Here is a 20,365-nt window from a genome sequence, read left to right as displayed (position 1 = left end):
CAGACAGACATGCTATTCAGGGTTTGATATTGTTATTATTGTGTACTAGCTCCAGGGGGTGTAGGTCTTTATTTGGAAGGCCTGCATAGAGGTCATTGCAATAGCCCAGCTGTGATGAGATGAAGGCGTGAACTAGGGTTGGAAGATCTTCTGAGGGAATGAGGTGCTTAATTTTTGCAATATTCCTTAGGTAAAAGAAGGAATGTTTCACAACAGCTGAAATTTAATTCCTGAAGTTTAATATCCAGACGATGGTCGCAAAGTCCTCCCGCCTAATTGCACATCATTTTCTATAAGGCTAATTTCACACGGACACATTGTGCTGCATTGGGCAATACAATTGCACAGCAAACACAATGCGCTTATAGTGTAAAGGTATGCTCATATTGGTGCATGCAGTGGAATCTGTTAGAATAACAAAAGCCATGCTGTGTGTTAGGCCTCATTCACACTGCTTTAGGCCCCTTTCACACTGGTGCCTTGCGTTACCCTGTTTTAGTGTAACGCTACGCGTGTAAAAAAAAACACTACTCCGTGTGATAAACGAACATTTGCATGTGACCACGAGTGTGTTTCAAGCACGCGATTACGCGCAAACGTTTGTTTATCACGCGGAGTAATGTTTTACGCACGCTAACCGCCGCGCGCGGCAGATTCGGTGATAACCGCTGTGGTAGCAGTTACCACACTTTTGTGAATCAACCCTGTTGGGACTTTTCCCATTCCGTGGCGATGCTGTTTTTATAGAACGTGTATTGCAATGCCTCAGTGTGAACCCAGCCTAAATCCAGTCCAGATGTGCTGAATCACTGATGACCTCATCCCCAGCCGCGGACGCTGCAGTAAACGCTTGCATTGATTGTCCCTGCTGCCATTTTTCATACAGTAGTAACAGGAATTGGGGGCAGCCAGTTTCCAGACAGTGCAGCGTTATTACATCAGCCAGAGTCACATTCCAGACTCACCGCAGATGACCTGGAGATTCCAGCCTCACATGTTCTATACTGATCAGAAACATGTGGCAGTGATAGGATTATTCATTATAAAATGAGGTACACACCAAATTACAACTGAAAGGAAACTGCAGACTGGAAGCTAGTACCACTCAGAGGGCTGGTGCCCACCAAGAGCGTTTTTTAAAACACTTTCTAGGAGGAAAACGCTTGGCTAATGAAAGTGAATGGGATGGTGCACACCAGAGCGGCTCATTTTTCCCCCAAACACAAACTTAGGTCTTGCAGCATTTTTTAGATTTCTGAGGCGTTTCTACAGGAAAGTGGAAAACTGCTCTGGAAAACACTAGATCAGAGCGGTTTTCCAGGCGTTTTTGTTACAGAAGCTGTTCAGTTACAACTGTACTGCAACAAAATATGAAATCTGCTAAACAAAATTGCTCCAAAAAACGCTAGGCATGATTATAAAATCTCTCTAAACATGTCTAGAATCGCTCTGCAAAACAGCTTCAAAAAGCAGCATTTGCGGATCCGCTAGCGGTTTTTGGTGTGCACTGGCCCAGACTTGGGTGTGTCAGGCATGAAAAAATGTACATTTTGTTATTCTAGTGTTTCCTGGAGCTCTTCTAAAAGGCAAATACTTTACCACTCCCATCATATGGAGTATGGGTGAGGTGGTGTTGCAAAGTGTTCTGGGTAAACCTGCCTGTCATCACTATCATGTGACTGCACTCCCTGAGGCTGCAAGGAGGCTAATGGTGGCCATTTATTACTAGATGGCAACCAGATCAACCATCAGATAGATTATTCCTCTCAGAGCGGGATCTACAGTATTACCCACCCACACACTGCAGTCAGATTTCCAATAGATTTCAGCATTAAACGCTAATAGAATCTATTAGGAATCTACCACACTACCATGGCCGCCTCTGACTCCCAAGCCAACAGGTCTCCCCTCATGTGTAATGTGTAACCCTGGCTGTGGAGAATGTTGTAGGCTCACCTGTCTTATGTGACGCTCACAGTGAATGCAGTGCGTTACCATAAAACAGGCATGTTAACCATTACAGTGAAGCATAATTTTCATTGACTGTAGACTTCACTGGATGCAATGCAACACATGGATAACGTGTGGCGATGACTTTTCCATTCTGTTGCGTTTCTGCTATTACAGGGAAAAGTGTACTGGTTAAGGGCTCTGCCTCTGATGCAGGAGAGCTGGGTTCAAATCTCTGCTCCTCCTGTTCAGTAACAGTAGGAGACCTTGGGCAAGACTCCCTAACACTGCTACTGCCTATAGAGCGCGCCCTAGTGGCTGCAGCTCTGGCGCTTTGAGTCCGCCAGGAGAAAAGCGCAATATAAATGTTCTGTGTTTGTGTGTTTATGCCCACTGTGAACCAAGCCTTACATTATACAACTTCATGTGTTTTCTGCTCTGTGACAAAACGCATGTGATTCTCATCTAAGTGTGCTCCTTGCCTGTAACCACTTCCCTACCCTGGTCATGTTCACCGTTCAACTCAGCTCTGATTACTTTGGCAATAACTTTATAAATAATTATCAATTGATCAATTATCCAATGATCAGCTAAATGATCTATGTATTGTTTTATTCAGGACAAATTATTTTTTTTGTGGCTGATATTTGTTTTTATTAATGACCTTATTTTCTATGTATTTTAAAAGGAAACTATGGAAAAAAAGTGAAAAAATACACAATTTATCCACTTTCATACATTCTAGCTTTAATGTAAATAACTTCTAGTGTACATTAAACCAACACATTTATTTGTCTATCTCTCCTGTTTATTTAAACAGTTCATTTGTTTTAATATGTATTAGTAACACATTCTATATACCTTATGGCCCATACTCACGGTCTACAATTGTCGCCACAACCACGTGGCACGCGCGTGTTGCGGCGACAGGTCGCCCGTGAGTATGAGGCGCGCACCCCGAACCGTCGCTCGTCGCTGCTGTCGGCAGGCGGATTGCCGCCGCAACTGTCGCCAGTCCGCGTGTGAATGCGGACTAGCAACAGCAACCAATACAGAATTCACGCCGCTTCCAGCGGGGGGGAGGGACGTCGGCGACAGCTTCCGTGTTCTTCCGAGTGTGTATGCAGAGGGACCTGGCGACGAGCTGTCGCCGAACTGTCGCGCACACGCTCCCGTGTGCTAGCGACAGGATACAGAAGTAGCCCGTGAGTATGGGCCATTACTCTCTTGTTACATCTGACTGCTCCTGGAATGTTTGTTTTACACTTGTTTACACATTAATCCTGCCACTGAATTCCCTGGGAGGAGGAGAGGGATTTGCTGTCATTCCTTTACAACTGTGTAGCATTGTTATCAGCTCAGAGATAAATAAACAGTGTTATCTAGGATTTTGTAGGGAGGGAAGTGCAGAGACTTTATTTTCACATCATGGAGCGTGAACTGGTTAAAGTGAACCTAAACTGTACTAAATAAAAAGAGTTTCACTTACCTGGGGCTTCTACCAGCCCCCCGCAACCGCCACAGCTTAGTTTAAATTCTGCCGACTGATCAGTCAGCAGTCCACTGCCCTTGCGCGACCATGGCTGCATGTATCCTTGTACTCATTCACGTCGGCAAGAGCTTCCTATGCAGTATGAGGTTTTCTCTTGCTGCAGATGCGCAGGATGCTCTCGATGACGTGAACGTGTACGAGGACCGCTGACTGATCAGCCGGCAGAATCGAAACTAAGCTGTTGCGGGGGACTGGAGGATCGTTGAGGACCAGTGCAGACACAGGGCAATTGTGGGGGGCTGGTAGAAGCCCCATGTAAGTGAAACTTTTTATTTAGTACGGTTTATGGTCACTTTAAAGGACAACTGAAGTGAGAGGGATATGGAGGCTGCCATATTTATTTCCTTTTAAGCAATAGAGTTGGGCCGAACCTCCGATTTTAGGTTCGCGAACCGGGTTCGCGAACTTCCGCGGAAGGTTCGGTTCGCGTTAAAGTTCGCGAACCGCAATAGACTTCAATGGGGATGCGAACTTTGAAAAAAAAAATAATTATGCTGGCCACAAAAGTTATGGAAAAGATGTTTCAAGGGGTCTAACACCTGGAGGGGGGCATGGCGGAGTGGGATACACGCCAAAAGTCCCCGGGAAAAATCTGGATTTGACGCAAAGCAGCGGTTTAAGGGCAGAAATCACATTGAATGCTAAATGACAGGCCTAAAGTGCTTTAAAACATCTTGCATGTGTATACATCAATCAGGTAGTGTAATTAAGGTACTGCTTCACACTGACACACCAAACTCACTGTGTAACGCACCGCAAACAGCTGTTTGTGTAGTGACGGCCGTGCTGGATTGGTGCGCACCATGGCGAGAGTGCAGGTTTTGGTGGCTTTACAGCCCATATGGTCGCCTGGCTGATGTAGCTGAATGACAGAACAGTGACTGTCCAGCTGATCAAATTTGGTCTGACCACAATGAAGCAACGACCTTATTATCTTTTGTGTGCCCCCCGAGACACTCATCTAGACGCCGGTCATTGCTTCATTGTGATACGCAAGCCCCTTCACCACGGCAAGGTAATGATCACGAAGGGGAATGGGCGCATGTACATGCCTTTTCTTTTGTTGTTGCAGCTGCCCGCAGTGCAGCCAGAAAAATTAGGCAGTCATGTACACGCACCAGAAAAATTATTACAGCGGCCGCTGCTAGCAGCGGCCTAAAAAATTCAGCAATCCGCCTGGAGTCCCGGTGGTGGCGGAGAAGGTAGTCAAGCGGCCTGCAGGCAGACATGCTGTGTGGCGGGACTGGGAGCGACTTAGTCTTCTTGGGGCAGGCCAGGCAGCCAGTCACACGGCGTGCAGGCAGAGATGCTGTGTGTGCGGGGACTGACTTAGTCTTGGGGCGAGCAGCAGCCCTCCGGGATCCATGCCTCATTCATTTTGATAAAGGTGAGGTACTTAACACTTTTGTGACTTAGGCGACTTCTCTTCTCAGTGACAATGCCTCCAGCTGCGCTGAAGGTCCTTTCTGACAGGACGCTTGCGGCAGGGCAGGAGAGAAGTTGGATGGCAAATTGGGACAGCTCTGGCCACAGGTCAAGCCTGCGCACCCAGTAGTTCAAGGGTTCCTCATCGCTGTTCACAGCAGTGTCTACATCCACACTTAAGGCCAGGTAGTCGGCTACCTGCCGTTCCAGGCGTTGGTGGAGGGTGGATCCGGAAGGGCTACGGCGAGGCGTTAGACTAAAGAATGTCCGCATGTCCGACATCACCATGAGATCGCTGGAGCGTCCTGTCTTTGACTGCGTGGACACGGGAGGAGGATTAGTGGCAGTGGTACCTTGCTGGCGTTGTGCTGTCACATCACCCTTAAAGACATTGTAAAGCATAGTTGACAGCTGGTTCTGCATGTGCTGCATCCTTTCCACCTTCAGGTGAGTTGGTAACAGGTCTGCCACTTTGTGCCTGTACCGAGGGTCTAGTAGTGTGGCCACCCAGTACAGCTCATTCCCCTTGAGGTTTTTTATACGGGGGTCCCTCAACAGGCAGGACAGCACAAAAGATGACATCTGCACAAAGTCGGATCCAGTACCCTCCATCTCCTCTTGCTCTTCCTCAGTGACGTCACGTAAGTCAACCTCCTCCCCCCAGCCGCGAACAATACCACGGGAAGGTTGAGCAGCACAAGCCCCCGGCACGCCTGCTGCGGGTGTTCTCCTGCCGCCGTCCCCTCCTCCTCCTCCTCCCCCAAAGAAACACCTTGCTCATCATCCTCTGAGTCTGACTCATCTTCTGCACACGACTTCTCTTCTTCCTCCTCCTCCCCCCTCTGTGCTGCCGCAGGTGTTGAGGAAACAGCTAGGTCTGATGAAAATTGGTCCCATGCCTGTACCTGCCGTAACGGTTCCTGGTCACGCTAATTCGCAGCTTCATCCGCCACTCTGCGCACAGCACGCTCCAAGAAGTAAGCGTAGGGAATTAAGTCGCTGATGGTGCCCTCACTGCGGCTCACCAGGTTGGTCACCTCCTCAAACGGCCGCATGAGCCTGCATGCATTTTTCATCAGTGTCCAGTTGTCGGGCCAGAACATCCCCATCTTCCCAGACTGTTTCATTCTACTGTAGTTGTAGAGGTAGTGGGTGACGGCTTTCTTCTGTTCTAGCAGGCGGGAGAACATGAGCAGGGTCGAATTCCAGCGAGTCGGGCTATCGCAAATGAGGCGTCTCACCGGCATGTTGTTTTTCCGCTGAATTTCCGCAAAGCGTGCCATGGCTGTGTAAGACCGCCTCAAATGTCCACAGACCTTCCTGGCCTGCTTCAGGACATCCGCTAAGCCAGGGTACTTTGCCACAAATCTTTGAACAACTAGATTCATGACATGTGCCATGCAGGGTATGTGTGTCAGCTTCCCCATATGCAAAGCGGCAAGCAGATTGCTGCCGTTGTCGCACACCACGTTGCCTATCTCCAGGTGGTGCGGGGTCAGCCACTCATCCACCTGTTTCTTAAGAGCAGCCAGGAGAGCTGCTCCAGTGTGACTCCGCTTTGAGACAAGACATGTCTAAGATGGCGTGACACCGTCGTACCTGGCATGCAGCATAGGCCCTGCGGAGCTGGGGCTGTGTAGCTGGAGAGGAGAACTGCCACTCAGCCAAGGAGGAGGAGGACAGCGAAGAGCATGTAGCAGGAGGAGAGGAGGTGGCAGGAGGCCTGCGTGCAAGCCGTGGAGGTGTCACAATTTGGTCCGTTGCGCCCTGCTTGCCATCGTTCACCACCAGGTTGACCCAATGGGCTGTGTACGTAATGTAGCGGCCTTGCCCGTGCTTGGCAGACCAGGCATCCGTGGTCAGGTGTACCCTTGACCCAACGCTCTTCGCAAGAGATGACACCACTTGCCTCTCAACTTCACGGTGCAGTTGGGGTATGGCCTTTCTCGAAAAATAAGTGCGGCCTGGCATCTTCCACTGCGGTGTTCCGATGGCCACAAATTTACGGAAGGCCTCAGAGTCCACCAGCCGGTATGGTAACAGCTGGCGAGCTAACAGTTCCGCCACGCCAGCTGTCAGACGCCGGGCAAGGGGGTGACTGGCCGAAATTGGCTTCTTCTGCTCAAACATTTCCTTCACCGACACCTGATTGCTGCTGTGGGCAGAGGAGCAGGAACCGCTCAAGGGCAGAGGCGGAGTGGAGGAGGGTGCCTGTGAAGGTGGAATTGAGAAAACGGCAGATGATGCACCTGAAGGAGGAAGAGGAGAAGGAGGGTGACTTTTCTTTTGTGTGCTGCTGCTGCTTTTGCTCAGGTGGCCATCCCATTGCTGTTTGTGCCTTTTCTCCAGGTGCCTTCGTAAGGCACTTGTCCCTACGTGAGTGTTGGCCTTTCCACGGCTCAATTTTTGTTGGCAGAGCGAACAGATGGCTTTGCTCCGATCTGAGGCACACACATTAAAAAATGTCCACACCGCTGAGCCACCCTGGGATGTGGGCACTATGGGGACCTCAGCAGCTGATGCTGAAGGGCAAGTTGGCTGGCTGTACATAGGTGGCGATACATGGTGCCGGACACTGCCACCAGCTGTTTCTGACGAAGAGCTGCCCCAGCTTCTTTCAGCAACTTCTCTCCTCCTACTCCTCTCTGACCCCCCCTCTGAACTGTCCCCCTCTTCATCTCCTCTATTGGGAACATACAGAGGATCCCTATCATCGTCATCATCGTAATCATCCTGCCCAGCTTCGCTTGCCTCAGACAAATCCAAACATGCACCATCAGTAGGTCCTTCATCCTCCTTACACGTTACATCCATAGTGTTGCCGCGTAACTCAGACATATGAGCTGGTGAAAATTCATCTGGCTGTAACAACAATGGCTGTGCATCAGTGATTTCAACACGAAATAATTCTTGCAAAGTGTCAAATGCAGCGGAAGTGGTGCTAGTAGTAGCGCTGGTGGCTGAGCAAGATGAGGTGTTCTGTGTTGCTAAATACTCAACCACGTCCTGACAATCTTGGGAGGTGATGGGACGTGCCTCCTTCCGAGCACTGTACTGTGGGCCAGGTCCACACGAAATTACATTTACACGACCTCGCGCAGACCTGCCGGGTGGCCTTCCTCTGGCTCTGGCACTACCTCTTCCTCTACCTGTTTTGTCCATATCGGGTATGCACGGAGTGGTATATAACACTGCGTGCACTCACGTAGGTAGGTGGGTTCACTTAACTGCACAGGTATGCGCACTGATGCGGTGGGTTCACTGAACAGAACAGGTATACAGTGGCGGGTTCACAGAACAGGTATGCAGTGGCAGGTTCACTGAACAGAACAGGTATGCAGTGGCGAGTTCACTGAACAGAACAGGTATTCAGTGGCGGGTTCACTGAACAGTACAGGTATACAGTGGCGGGTTCACAGAACAGGTATGCAGTGGCAGGTTCACTGAACAGAACAGGTATGCAGTGGCGGGTTCACTGAACAGTACAGGTATACAGTGGCGGGTTCACAGAACAGGTATGCAGTGGCAGGTTCACTGAACACAACAGGTATGCAGTGGTGGGTTCACTGAACAGTACAGGTATGCAGTGGCGGGTTCACTGAACAGAACAGGTATACAGTGGCAGGTTCACTGAACACAACAGGTATGCAGTGGCGGGTTCACTGAACAGTACAGGTATACAGTGGCGGGTTCACAGAACAGGTATGCAGTGGCAGGTTCACTGAACAGAACAGGTATGCAGTGGCAGGTTCACTGAACACAACAGGTATGCAGTGGCGGGTTCACTGAACAGTACAGGTATGCAGTGGCGGGTTCACTGAACAGTACAGGTATGCAGTGGCGGGTTCACTGAACAGTACAGGTATACAGTGGCAGGTTCACTGAACACAACAGGTATGCAGTTGCAGGTTCACTGAATAGTACAGGTATACAGTGGCGGGTTCACAGAACAGGTATGCAGTGGCAGGTTCACTGAACAGAACAGGTATGCAGTGGCGGGTTCACTGAACAGTACAGGTATACAGTGGCGGGTTCACAGAACAGGTATGCAGTGGCAGGTTCACTGAACAGAACAGGTATGCAGTGGCGGGTTCACTGAACAGGTATACAGTGGCGGGTTCACTGAACAGAACAGGTATACAGTGGCAGGTTCACTGAACACAACAGGTATGCAGTGGCGGGTTCACTGAACAGTACAGGTATACAGTGGCGGGTTCACAGAACAGGTATGCAGTGGCAGGTTCCCTGAACAGAACAAGTATGCAGTGGCGGGTTCACTGAACAGTACAGGTATACAGTGGCGGGTTCACAGAACAGGTATGCAGTGGCAGGTTCACTAAACAGAACAGGTATGCAGTGGCGGGTTTACTGAACACAACAGGTATGCAGTGGTGGGTTCACTGAACAGTACAGGTATGCAGTGGCGGGTTCACTGAACAGTACAGGTATACAGTGGCGGGTTCACTGAACACAACAGGTATGCAGTGGCGGGTTCACTGAACAGAACCGGTATACAGTAGCGGCTCCACTGAACAGTACAGGTATGCAGTGGCGGGTTCACTGAACAGTACAGGTATACAGTGGCGGGTTCACTGAACAGAACAGGTATACAGTAGCGGGTCCACTGAACAGAACAGGTATGCAGTGGCGGGTTCACTGAACAGTACAGGTATACAGTGGCGGGTTCACAGAACAGGTATGCAGTGGCAGGTTCACTGAACAGAACAGGTATGCAGTGGCGGGTTCACTGAACAGGTATACAGTGGCGTGTTCACTGAACAGAACAGGTATACAGTGGCGGGTCCACTGAACAGAACAGGTATGCAGTGGCGGGTTCACAGAACAGGTATGCAGTGGCAGGTTCACTGAACACAACAGGTATGCAGTGGCGGGTTCACTGAACAGGTATACAGTGGCGGGTCCACTGAACAGAACAGGTATGCAGTGGCAGGTTCACTGAACACAACAGGTATGCAGTGGTGGGTTCACAGAACAGGTATGCAGTGGTGGGTTCACAGAACAGGTATGCAGTGGTGGGTTCACAGAACAGGTATGCAGTGGCAGGTTCACTGAACAGGTATGCAGTGGTGGGTTCACTGAACAGGTATGCAGTGGTGGGTTCACTGAACAGGTATGCAGTGGTGGGTTCACTGAACAGGTATGCAGTGGTGGGTTCACAGTACAGGTATGCAGTGGTGGGTTCACAGTACAGGTATGCAGTGGTGGGTTCACAGAACAGGTATGCAGTGTTGGGTTCACTGAACAGGTATGCAGTGGTGGGTTCACAGTACAGGTATGTAGTGGTGGGTTCACAGAACAGGTATGCAGCCAGGAACAAGCTAAGCCTAACTAATCTTTCCCTATGAGAGACAGTCTGCAGCAGCTCGCCCTACTCTCACTAATGCAGGCACACGAGTGACCGTAATGGCCGCCGCTGCCTGCCTTATATAAGGGGGGTGGGGCTCCAGGGGCTAGTGTAGCCTAATTGGCTACACTGGGCCTGCGGACTGTGATGTAGAGGGTCAAAGTTGACCCTCCATGTGCATTATGGGGCGAACCGAACTTCCGCAAAGGTTCGCCTGCGTGACGCGAACGCGAACCACGGAAGTTCGCATGGAACCGTTCGCAGGCGAACCGTTCGGCCCAACTCTATTAAGCAATACCAGTTACCTGGCTATTCTGCTGATCCTCTGCCTCTAATACATTTAGCCATAGACCCTGAACAAGCATGCAGCAGATCAGGTATTGCTGACATTATTGCCAGATCTGACAGATTGGCTGCATGCTTGTTTCTGTTGTGATTCAGACACTACTGCAGCCAAAATAGATCAGCAGTGCTGCCAGGCAACTGTTATTGTTTAAAAGGAAACCAATATGTCAGCTTCAATATTTGTCTCACTTCAGTTGTCCTTTAAGCCATGCAAGCAGAGGATTTCACCAAGCCCTGTGCAAACACTGTAATGCCTGGTACACACTATGCAATTTCTGGTCAGATAGATATGTCAAAATTATAATTTCTGACAGGTTCAATCTGATTTCCGATCAGTTTTCTGATCAGTTTTGCATAGAAGTGATCAGAAAATCAATTGGTTATTTTCTCCCTGGAAATTGCAGTCATGCTTTCAGATCCGATCACAATAATCACTGTGTACTAAAGGGAAAGGACGGCTCTGGTCTTTAAAGGATACCCGAAGTGACATGTGACATGATGAGATAGACGTGTATGTACAGTGCCTAGCACACAAATAACTAGGCTGTGTTGCTTTTTTTCTTTCTCTGCCTGAAAGAGTTAAATATCAGGTATGTAAGTGGCTGAGTCAGTCCTGACTCAGACAGGAAGTGACTGACAGTGTGACCCTCATTGATAAGAAATTCCAACTATAAAACACTTTCCTAGCATAAAATGGCTTCCGAAAGCAGGAAGGAGATAAAAAAGGTCAACAGTTCATAAATTTTAGCTCTGGCATACTTTAATTAATGTGTCATTGAGTAAAAACAATAAAACAAGTACAACTTTAAAAGTAGATTTAAACATAAAATAAAACTGTAGAATATCTTAAAAAGTCATTTTTAGGAGAAGAAAGATAGATACAATCGTTTATTTAATTGTTTATTTTTGCCGCAGGTATCCTTTAAGGAGCTAGAGCATCCGGTCCAGTAGTGGTCTAGAATGGCCACAGACCTAAACATATGCAGGCTGTTTGCAAATCTTTATTCATATATGGAACAGGACGCTGTATTGTCATTTCCATGCATTAGATCCTGGTGTTAGTGCGGCCATAGTGCGATGTCTGTGTTACATGGTAATTCGCCATAGGTGAAGGTTCATCCGCCGGGCACGATACCGATTGAACGATGACACTTAGCAATGGAACAAGGACTGTGTATCCAAGATACCACAACAATGTTTTGCAGTTTGAGAAAAAGGATCAAACCTTTATTTGCTCAAAATGCAAAAATACTGTATTCTCTATAGAAAAAGCTGTGACACTTCAATCATAAAGAGCACATACAGTACGTAACGATAAAACATTATTAGTACAAATCTTCATATGGTCAATGTTATGGCAAATTTTTGGTTTGAGGTGGAAAAAAAACTTTTCTAGGCTCTTTTTCTACCTCAAGCCAAAAATTTGCAATACCATTGACCATATGAAGATTTGTACTATTAATGTAAGTTTGATCGAATAAAGTGTCTCAATTTTTTCTATAGAGAATATTTTTGGATTTTGTGCAACTAAAGATTTGAACCTTTTTCTCGACCTGCAAAACAATGGTGTGGTATCTTGGATACACAGTCCTTGTTCTATTGCCAAGTGTTCTATGGGGGCTAAGTGGATGGCCCTGAGAAGGACTATTTTTTCACCCTGTGGCCCATATGCAGTTAACTTTTTCTCCAGCGTTTTCTCCTAGGTGATATTTTTAAACATGTAATTAAAATTCCTTTTAAAGTGAACCTCCGGACTAAAAATCGACTCAGCAGCACTGAAAAGGCTTTGTGTTTCTTTAACAGTTTCACAGCATCAGAACTTTGTTTCTCTTATACAAGCCTCATTTTTAGCTGCACAGAAGAAAACTGCCCGGGCAGTTTTCCCCTTATGCTGTGCAAAGCATGATGGGATTTCTGATGTTGTTCTCGTTCTGCTGTTTTGGTGCAATTTTTTTTTTTTTACATTTTGAATTTGACATTTGAAGCCTAACGTGTGCAGCTGGGAGGGGTAATCAGGACACAGGACAGTTGGAACTGTCTCCTTTTTCCTTGTCACCTCCTTTCAACCAAAAAGATGGTTGCCCCCATGACAAAGATGGCAGCCCCCATGCATCACAAACATTTGCCTGTTTTTTTAAAACAGGGTGGGTAAAAGATTATATTACCTATCTATTCTAATTAAAATAACTAATGTAACTTAATAACAGTATGTTTGTTTAGGCTGAAGTGCCCCTTTAAAGAGAACCTGAGGTGGATCTTCGGAGGGCAGATGGGACACAGCCATGTTCTCTGTCTCCTGACATGCCTCTATGTCCCCCCACCGCCGCATTCTGCACCCCCCCCCCCCCCCCCGCCACACTATAGCCCCCCAAGTTTAGCGACAAGATTTGTCGCTAACTCGGAAGTAGTCAGAGGAGAGAGGAATTCCCTGTTTAAAATGCCCGCCAGGGGCGTACCTACAGGGTTTCCTGAGCTGCTATTGGGCAGCTCTGTCTGCCTGGCCACGCCTCCTGCCACTCCCCCCACCTCCCTGCACGCTATGAGAGACACACACTCAGTGCAGTGTCATGACCGAGGGTTCACGCAAGTGAAAGTGGGCTATTGCAGCCCACGAGAGTGGCAGTTTTTGCGGCTACCTGATCTGCTGAGCCCTGCGGATCAGGTAGCCTACTTTTTTTTTATTTTTGAGCCCACCTCGGTTTCTCTTTAAGTCACCAGAAAGCAAGAAAGTACTCAATAATTTTGACAGTACTTCATCTAGTTTTCGGTACTTTTTTTTCAGTGCTGGAAAAATTTTAAATAGAAGATGAAAAATTGATCTCCTAGGAGAAAACTCAGGAGAAATAGTGAATTGCAAATGGGCCTTTGTGTCAAAAAGGAGTACTTTCCCTAAACTAAGGATGAGATTGAACCATGACATCGAGGATAAGTTCAAAATTTGCCATTGAGTCTCTGTCCCTGTCTATGTGCCACCGCTCACTCAGCGATGGGGAAAATAACCCGGCTAAAGAGACACTGAAGCGAAAAAAAATTATGATATAATGAATTGGTTGTGTAGTACGGATAATTACTAGAACATTGGTAGCAAAAAAAATATTCTCATGTTTTTATGTTCAGTTTTACAGCTTTTTTATAACATTGAATCATTCTCTAATATTTGCAATTTACACACTACTCAGCATTCTAAATGTTTTTACAGAACAGGCAGTGAACTTTTGACCTGTCCTGAACTGTTCTCTGCAAAAGAAAAAAACAATACAGTTGAGATAAAAAGCATCTGAAGTCAGAGCTCTCTGCGACTTTAAAAAGTCATAAAGCTCAATGGCTATTTGCATAGATAACAACTGGAGTTTCTTAACTCTTCCTGTACTGGAAACAAATATTAGACTTATGTCTCTGCTCCTAATGCTTTATTTCTTAGCTGTGCTACACAACCAATTCATTATATCATATTCTTTTTTTTTTGCTTCAGTGTCTCTTTAAAGAGAGAGCTCATAGTTAGCAGGGGCACGCGTGCCCCTGCTAAAAGGCCGCTATCCCGCGGCTAAACGGGGTCCCTTCACCCCTAGAGGCAGGGCTAACGGCTGCAGCCCTGCCTCCAGTCACGTCTTCAGCGGCGCATCGCCGCCTCTCCCCCGCCCCTTTCAGTGAAGGAAGACTGAGAGGGGCGGGGGAGAGGCGGAGATACGCGCTGACAGACGCGCGTGGGGCAGGGCTGCGGCGGTTAGCCCTGCCTCAATCAGGAAGAGATCCCCGGCTGCACGGAGGGGATTTCGGGGGGCAAGGGACCCCCGTTTAGCCGCGTGATAGCGGCGTTTTAGCAGGGGCACACATGCCCCTGCTAACTATAAGCTCTGAAGCGAGTTTTATTCTCGCTTCAGAGTCTCTTTAAAGAGAATCTGTATTGTTAAAATTGCACAAAAGTAAACATACCAGTGCGTTAGGGGACATCTCCTATTACCCTCTGTCACAATTTTGCCGCTCCTCGCCGCATTAAAAGTGGTTAAAAACAGTTTTAAAAAGTTTGTTTATAAACAAACAAAATGGCCACCAAAACAGGAAGTAGGTTGATGTACAGTATGTCCACACATAGAAAATACATCCATACACAAGCAGGCTGTATACACCCTTCCTTTTGAATCTCAAGAGATCATTTGTGTGTTTCTTTCCCCCTGCAGCTATCTTCCACTGAAGTGTCAGGCTGTTTCTTCCTGCAGAGTGCAGACAGCTGTGCCTGTATGTAATTCCTCAGTATGTGAAAGCCCAGCCAGCTCAGAGGAGGATTTATCCAGTTGGAAAAGATAAGAGAGAAGAGAGAAGCTGCTCTAATCTAAATAATACACAGGCAGTGTGCAGAGAGGGGCCTGGATGGGGGAGTTCATAGCAGAACCACAACAGTGAAGAACTTGGCAGCCTTCCAGACACAGGCCTGACAAGTCTGACAAGAGAGAGATAAGTTGATTTATTACAGAGATGGTGATAGTAGAACGTGCTGCAGTAAGCCAGAACACATTAGAATAGCTTTTGGAACTTGTAGGATGATAAAAAACAGGATGCAATTTTTGTTACGGAGTCTCTTTAAGACTTTCTCATCACGTATATTCTCCGCTTTTCTCCACCCCTAGCACATCACAGACACGGGTTACCCCATCCGAACTTGGGCAAACAGAGCTGAAAAGCTGTGAAATTTCACTAGACGGCAGTTGGAATTGTTACGCTAATCCGGGGAGGCGGTGGAGAATGGAATTAAAACAATATGGATAGATCAGACAGGATGAAGCGGGGAAATCAGAAATAGAAGTAATTCAGACGTGGTGGATGGGAGGTTGTTGACCTTTGATGAGTTGGAAAAAACATATGAGCTGTAAAATGTGGTTTTCTTTCATTAGCTGCGACATGCAGCAAAATCTCAGTCGGGGAAGGGGGGGGGGGGTTGCTGAGGGTCACAGAAAAAACTCAACAACACATATACAAACATGTGGAACAAACCATCATGCAACAAAAACAATGAAACATTTGTAAAGCACTTTTCTCCCGTAGGACCCAAAGTGCAAAGATTGTCTCGAATCAGTACATAGTGACAGTTATTATTATTTATTAGATCTACAGTATATAGCACCAACATATTACGTAGCACTGTACAATACATAAGATTGCAGACAATGATAACCCGAGTGACCAACAACACAAAACAGGTAATAAACAATAAGATACTCAACACAATACATGTAATAATACAATCCCAGATCTTACACTGGAGTGGCAGTCCCAATAATACAAGTTCATATTATTCTGGGTAGAGTGCACAATCAAGTATGATACACAAGGGGAGGGGAGGGGGGGAGCTTCCAACGGCTTACAATCTAGAGGGAGAGGGTGGTGGCACAAAAGGAAGGGGGTTGCGTTGAGAGGTTCTGGGCAGAGAGAGGGCAGCGTTGCAGTGGGGTAGGCCTCCTTGAAGTTTTGTTGAGGGCTCGTTTGAAAGTGTTGAAGGAGGGGGCAAGCCTGATGGGCAGTGGGAGAGAGTTCCACAGGATGGGGGCAGGTCTAGTGGAGTCCTGTAGTCGAGCATGGGAGTGCGAGATGCGTGGGGTGGTTAGAAGGAGGTTGTTGGAGGAGCGAAGTGGGTGGCCAGGTGTGTATCTGCTGACCAGGTCAGAGATGTAGGTCGAGCAGGACTTGTGTATAAATTTGTAGGTCAAACATAGGATCTTGAAGCTGATTCTGAAGCGGATTGGAAGCCAATGAAGGGATTTGCATAGGGGAGTCGTGGAGACAGAATGGTGGGAGGAGTGGATTACTCTGGCTGTGGTGTACAGGGGGAAAAGTTAAGCAATCATAAATGCCAGACTAAACAGGTGGCTTTTCTTCTTTTGTTTACTAAAATACAATTATGCAAATGGACTTTACTAAATATTCTTACAGTTTCATAACTATTGTTTTTACTTCTATTGACCTCCACAGAGCAAGATGGGGTACGTGGCGTTATTACTCTCTACAGCGCACGCCGCAGTGTTTGGCTGGAATAAGTGGGCGGACTTGAAGCAGTTTATTTGGTACACGCCCCCCACGTTCATGCTGGCGTCGATCCTCCCCACCCTCGTCCTGCTCTGCAGAGCGATCTTCTTACTGCCCTGCTTCAGTCGGAGGATCCAGAAGATCAGATGTGGCTGGGAGGCCAACAAGCCAGCGGGAAGGAACTGTGCGCTCACCCACTTGTAGCGTTTATTACAAATACCGTATTCATAAACTTCTGTCTCTGCCGGGATTTATAGGCTTGTTATTGTTAAAGTACACTCTGCACTCACCAGAAGAAAAAACGTTTTCAAATAAGGAAAAAAACTGAATAAACATGCGTATAATAGCCAACTGTGCAGATCCTGTACTAGATTGATGAACTAATCATTTTATGGTCACTTCTGTTTACTTTAGGGTGGATGAGAAAAACTTTATGCTGCCCTTGTACAAACAAGTCAGTGGTTTTGAGTTGCTATTCTCTGACACTTAAAGTGGACCTGAACTCTTGCACAAGACAGAGGGAAACAGAGAGAGATGCACCCTATGCGTATTTAGAGATTTTAGCCTATCTAATTCCCCCTCATCTGTCACTATTCACAAGATAAAGTGTAGAGAAACCGAGAGCCCAATATAGTGTAGTATGTTAAGCATAAATGAAGTAAAGGTTATCGTGAGAAAATTATACTCACAAACGTGGGTTACCACAAAGGCAACCACTGTATAGGCAGGTGAGGAGATTAGACCTGTCCTCACTCAGGGATAAGAAGTCGCTCTCTGTAGATGCGAAAGGGGGTAGATCACCCCTCCACCAGGGGTGGACACGGTATAGCAGTAGGAGAACAGAGGCGCCAGCAGGATAAAAGCAGATAAAAACTTTAAAATTTGCTGGGAGGAAGTGGTGGACTTACCTCCATAAAGCAGACACGAAAGACTGCCTGAATAGCAGCAATCACATTTATTAAATAGTACCCCAAAAAATAGTATATTTTCACTGAGGCGCTACACCTGCTATTGCCGAATTTCTGTTTTGTCCCCATGTTTATTGCCTGATGAAGCGGGTGTGGCCTGCGAAACGCGTTGCACTTTTGGGGTACTATTTAATAAATGTGATTGCTGCTATTCAGACAGTCTTTCGTGTCTGCTTTATGGAGGTAAGTCCACCACTTCCTCCCAGCAAATTTTAAAGTTTTTATCCGCTTTTATCCTGCTGGCGCCTCTGTTCTCCTACTACTATTCACAAGATGTAATTTGACCACTCAGCTGTGTCAGCTGACTGCCACGGCAGAGCAGCTAATAGGTAAACATGGGATGTTAACAACATGTCTGCTTCTATACAAGCAGGAAGTGGACACACTGCAGATGTATTGCAGGATTTGTATCAGCTGTAGCAAACAAATTTTTTTCGTTTAAAGGATATTATGCTGTTGCTTATCTTTTAGAGCAGAGAGGAAGTTCTGAGTTCAGGTTCGGGCTCTTTTAGCTGACATGCCGAAGTGACGCTAAGCATGTCTGCCTGTCTTGGATTCTCCCTGTTCTGTGCTTAGTGGTGATCTTAGTGGTGATCACCAACTAGATGGGAGCTGCCATGCAGGCAAATAAAAGCAGGCAGCAGAATTCAGCTATGGAAATAAATATCACTGGAAACAATCTGTGGTGAGCATGTGTTACCCTCTGAGATGCAGATACTGCCATCTTACTATAGTTTCAGTGAATACTTGCTTTAAACTGCATTCCAGGCAAACAGCTAAATATACATGAAATCTGGTACTCCCAAATGACTGTTCTATGCAGCTAGTTCTGTGATTCAGTTGGATGTAGACAGTACAGTCATGACCTGACTATGCAGAGCAGCAGCACATTGATGAGTCATGTCTGTGTTCACCCCTTTTGTTCAGAAGCTTAGAGTGTAAAATGGGCTTTACACAGTGCAAACAGCTGTTTAATTTTTTAGCGCATACACAACTGAATAAAAGGGTGCAATGGTGGTACTTGCTTATGAAGGTTACAGCCAGCTCTCAGAACCGTCAGACAAGGGTAAAAAAAGGTGTCTTGTCACAGACAGGACCTCACAGATTTTACCCTTTGCTGGAGAGGTTAAACTTATAAACTTAAAAGTATTTAGTATTCAAGTACACTTTAACCCTTCCTTGCACCTCCCCCCTCCCCCCAAAAAACAAACAAACCCCATCAAGCTAACCCCCAGGTGCTACAATACTTCCAGTGATAGGGAAAGGTAATAAAATTAAGCCAGGGAGGCTTTGTCAGGTCGCTTGTCTTCCAATTCCGGGTCACTTGTCTGCCATCTAGTGGTAAATGCTGTGCCAAGTGTACCGCTACTCTACCTGCTAGAAACAGAACTGATAACTGGTACCATTTTAGCCACCCAAAGACTCCCCAGAACATTACCATAAAGGGGCGGGACTGTTGGCTATTCTAGAGTATGGGATGGATGGAGCTTTTCTACTATCACAATCAACATAGAACCATGGACCCTCCAAAGAAAGGAGCACCAGGAACCAAATGAAGCATCCTGGAAAGGTATCACCTCTCCCCACAACAGGCATCATTAGGGCCAGTTCTAGACTTTTCCACGCTTGAACCAATACATGCCGAGGAAACCCCCAAGGCAACAGTTATATCTTACCCAGCAGACACATAGGTGGCTGTATTGTTGTTTGCCTTTATGCGTTCAGAAATCTCATTGGTTGCTTTGGTTCTGGTATTACAATAAAGATTTATTCGATATACAGTATTGTTGTCGTTTGTAGTGCACATCATTTTATGGGGTCCCTCCCTCTATCCATTCACGTAAACTGAACTGACACCCCCCACGGATGAAGCATGCTTGAATAGTAGAGATGGGACTTGTGAGCATGTGGCTGTTCTGCATATTAAATATCTATATACTATATTTTAGAGCAGATGAGGCTGTTGACCTGCATGGGACACTTCCTGGTCAATGGAGATAATGTCGGTAGGGTGTGGCAGGGGGAATTTTCAAGTGCTTTACAGATAATCTGAAGTAAAAAAAAACATATACCTAAGGAGAGGAAAGTCTCTGGGTCCCATAGAGCCTTCTTCTTCTCCTCACGGTCCCCGCATTCCAGTGCTGGATCCCCGATGCAAATCTCCCACTGCGGGAGGCTTCGGAAGTCTTTGGAAGCACTCGGGTTTAAAAAGACGGGCGACTCTGTACTGCACACACGCGGGTGCTCGAGAGGTCACTTGCGCAGTACGGAGCCACTCGTCTTCAAGAGCCCGAGTGCTTCCGAAGCCCACCAGAAGCAGAAGAGAGCATGCTTCGTCGGAGTCAGAGACTGCTAATGGGAGAGCCGGCGGGGACCGTGAGGAGACCAGGAAGGCTCTATAGGACCCAGAGCCTTCCCTCTCCTTAGGTGAGTATCTGTTGGTTTTTTTTGCTTTGATTTTTTTTGTTGGGGGGGGTCACTCCAGACTCCCTTTAAGTCGACCCATCCTCATTGTGGCTGAACTAGAAAGAGACATGCTACTGAAGTCATCCGCACACCTACTACACATCACCCCCTACCAAGCACAGCCAAATCTGAACTCACATCCAGACCTGTTCTCCAGCCACCTGCTATTCCATCACAAAGCCACAGTAGTGACACAGTCAGCAATAAAACCCACAAACCGTTCTGGCTGCATGCTTCACCCGATGAGAAACCCACATAACAACTGATGCATTACAT

At 47.0% G+C, this 20,365-nt stretch overlaps 1 protein-coding gene across 5 annotated transcripts in view; it reads left to right on the top strand.

The window, feature by feature from the left end:
* The window catches only part of STEAP1 (STEAP family member 1), a 46,210-nt gene extending 28,729 nt beyond the window's left edge, over positions 1-17,481 (top strand). For 2 of the 5 annotated variants that reach the window (XM_068238573.1, XM_068238572.1), the window contains exon 5: positions 16,602-17,476. In XM_068238573.1, the coding sequence (XP_068094674.1) occupies positions 16,602-16,859 (258 nt within the window). In that variant the 3' untranslated portion in view covers positions 16,860-17,476. Of the gene's footprint in view, positions 1-16,601 lie in introns of all 5 variants that reach the window. The other 3 variants (XM_068238574.1, XM_068238571.1, XM_068238570.1) reach the window with 3 other exon arrangements.
* The last annotated feature ends 2,884 nt before the right edge of the window (positions 17,482-20,365 follow it).

This window comes from Hyperolius riggenbachi, chromosome 5 (assembly GCF_040937935.1).
Source record: "Hyperolius riggenbachi isolate aHypRig1 chromosome 5, aHypRig1.pri, whole genome shotgun sequence".
In the NCBI taxonomy this organism is placed as follows: domain Eukaryota; kingdom Metazoa; phylum Chordata; class Amphibia; order Anura; family Hyperoliidae; genus Hyperolius; species Hyperolius riggenbachi.
This window is presented reverse-complemented; position numbering and strand designations above follow the sequence as displayed.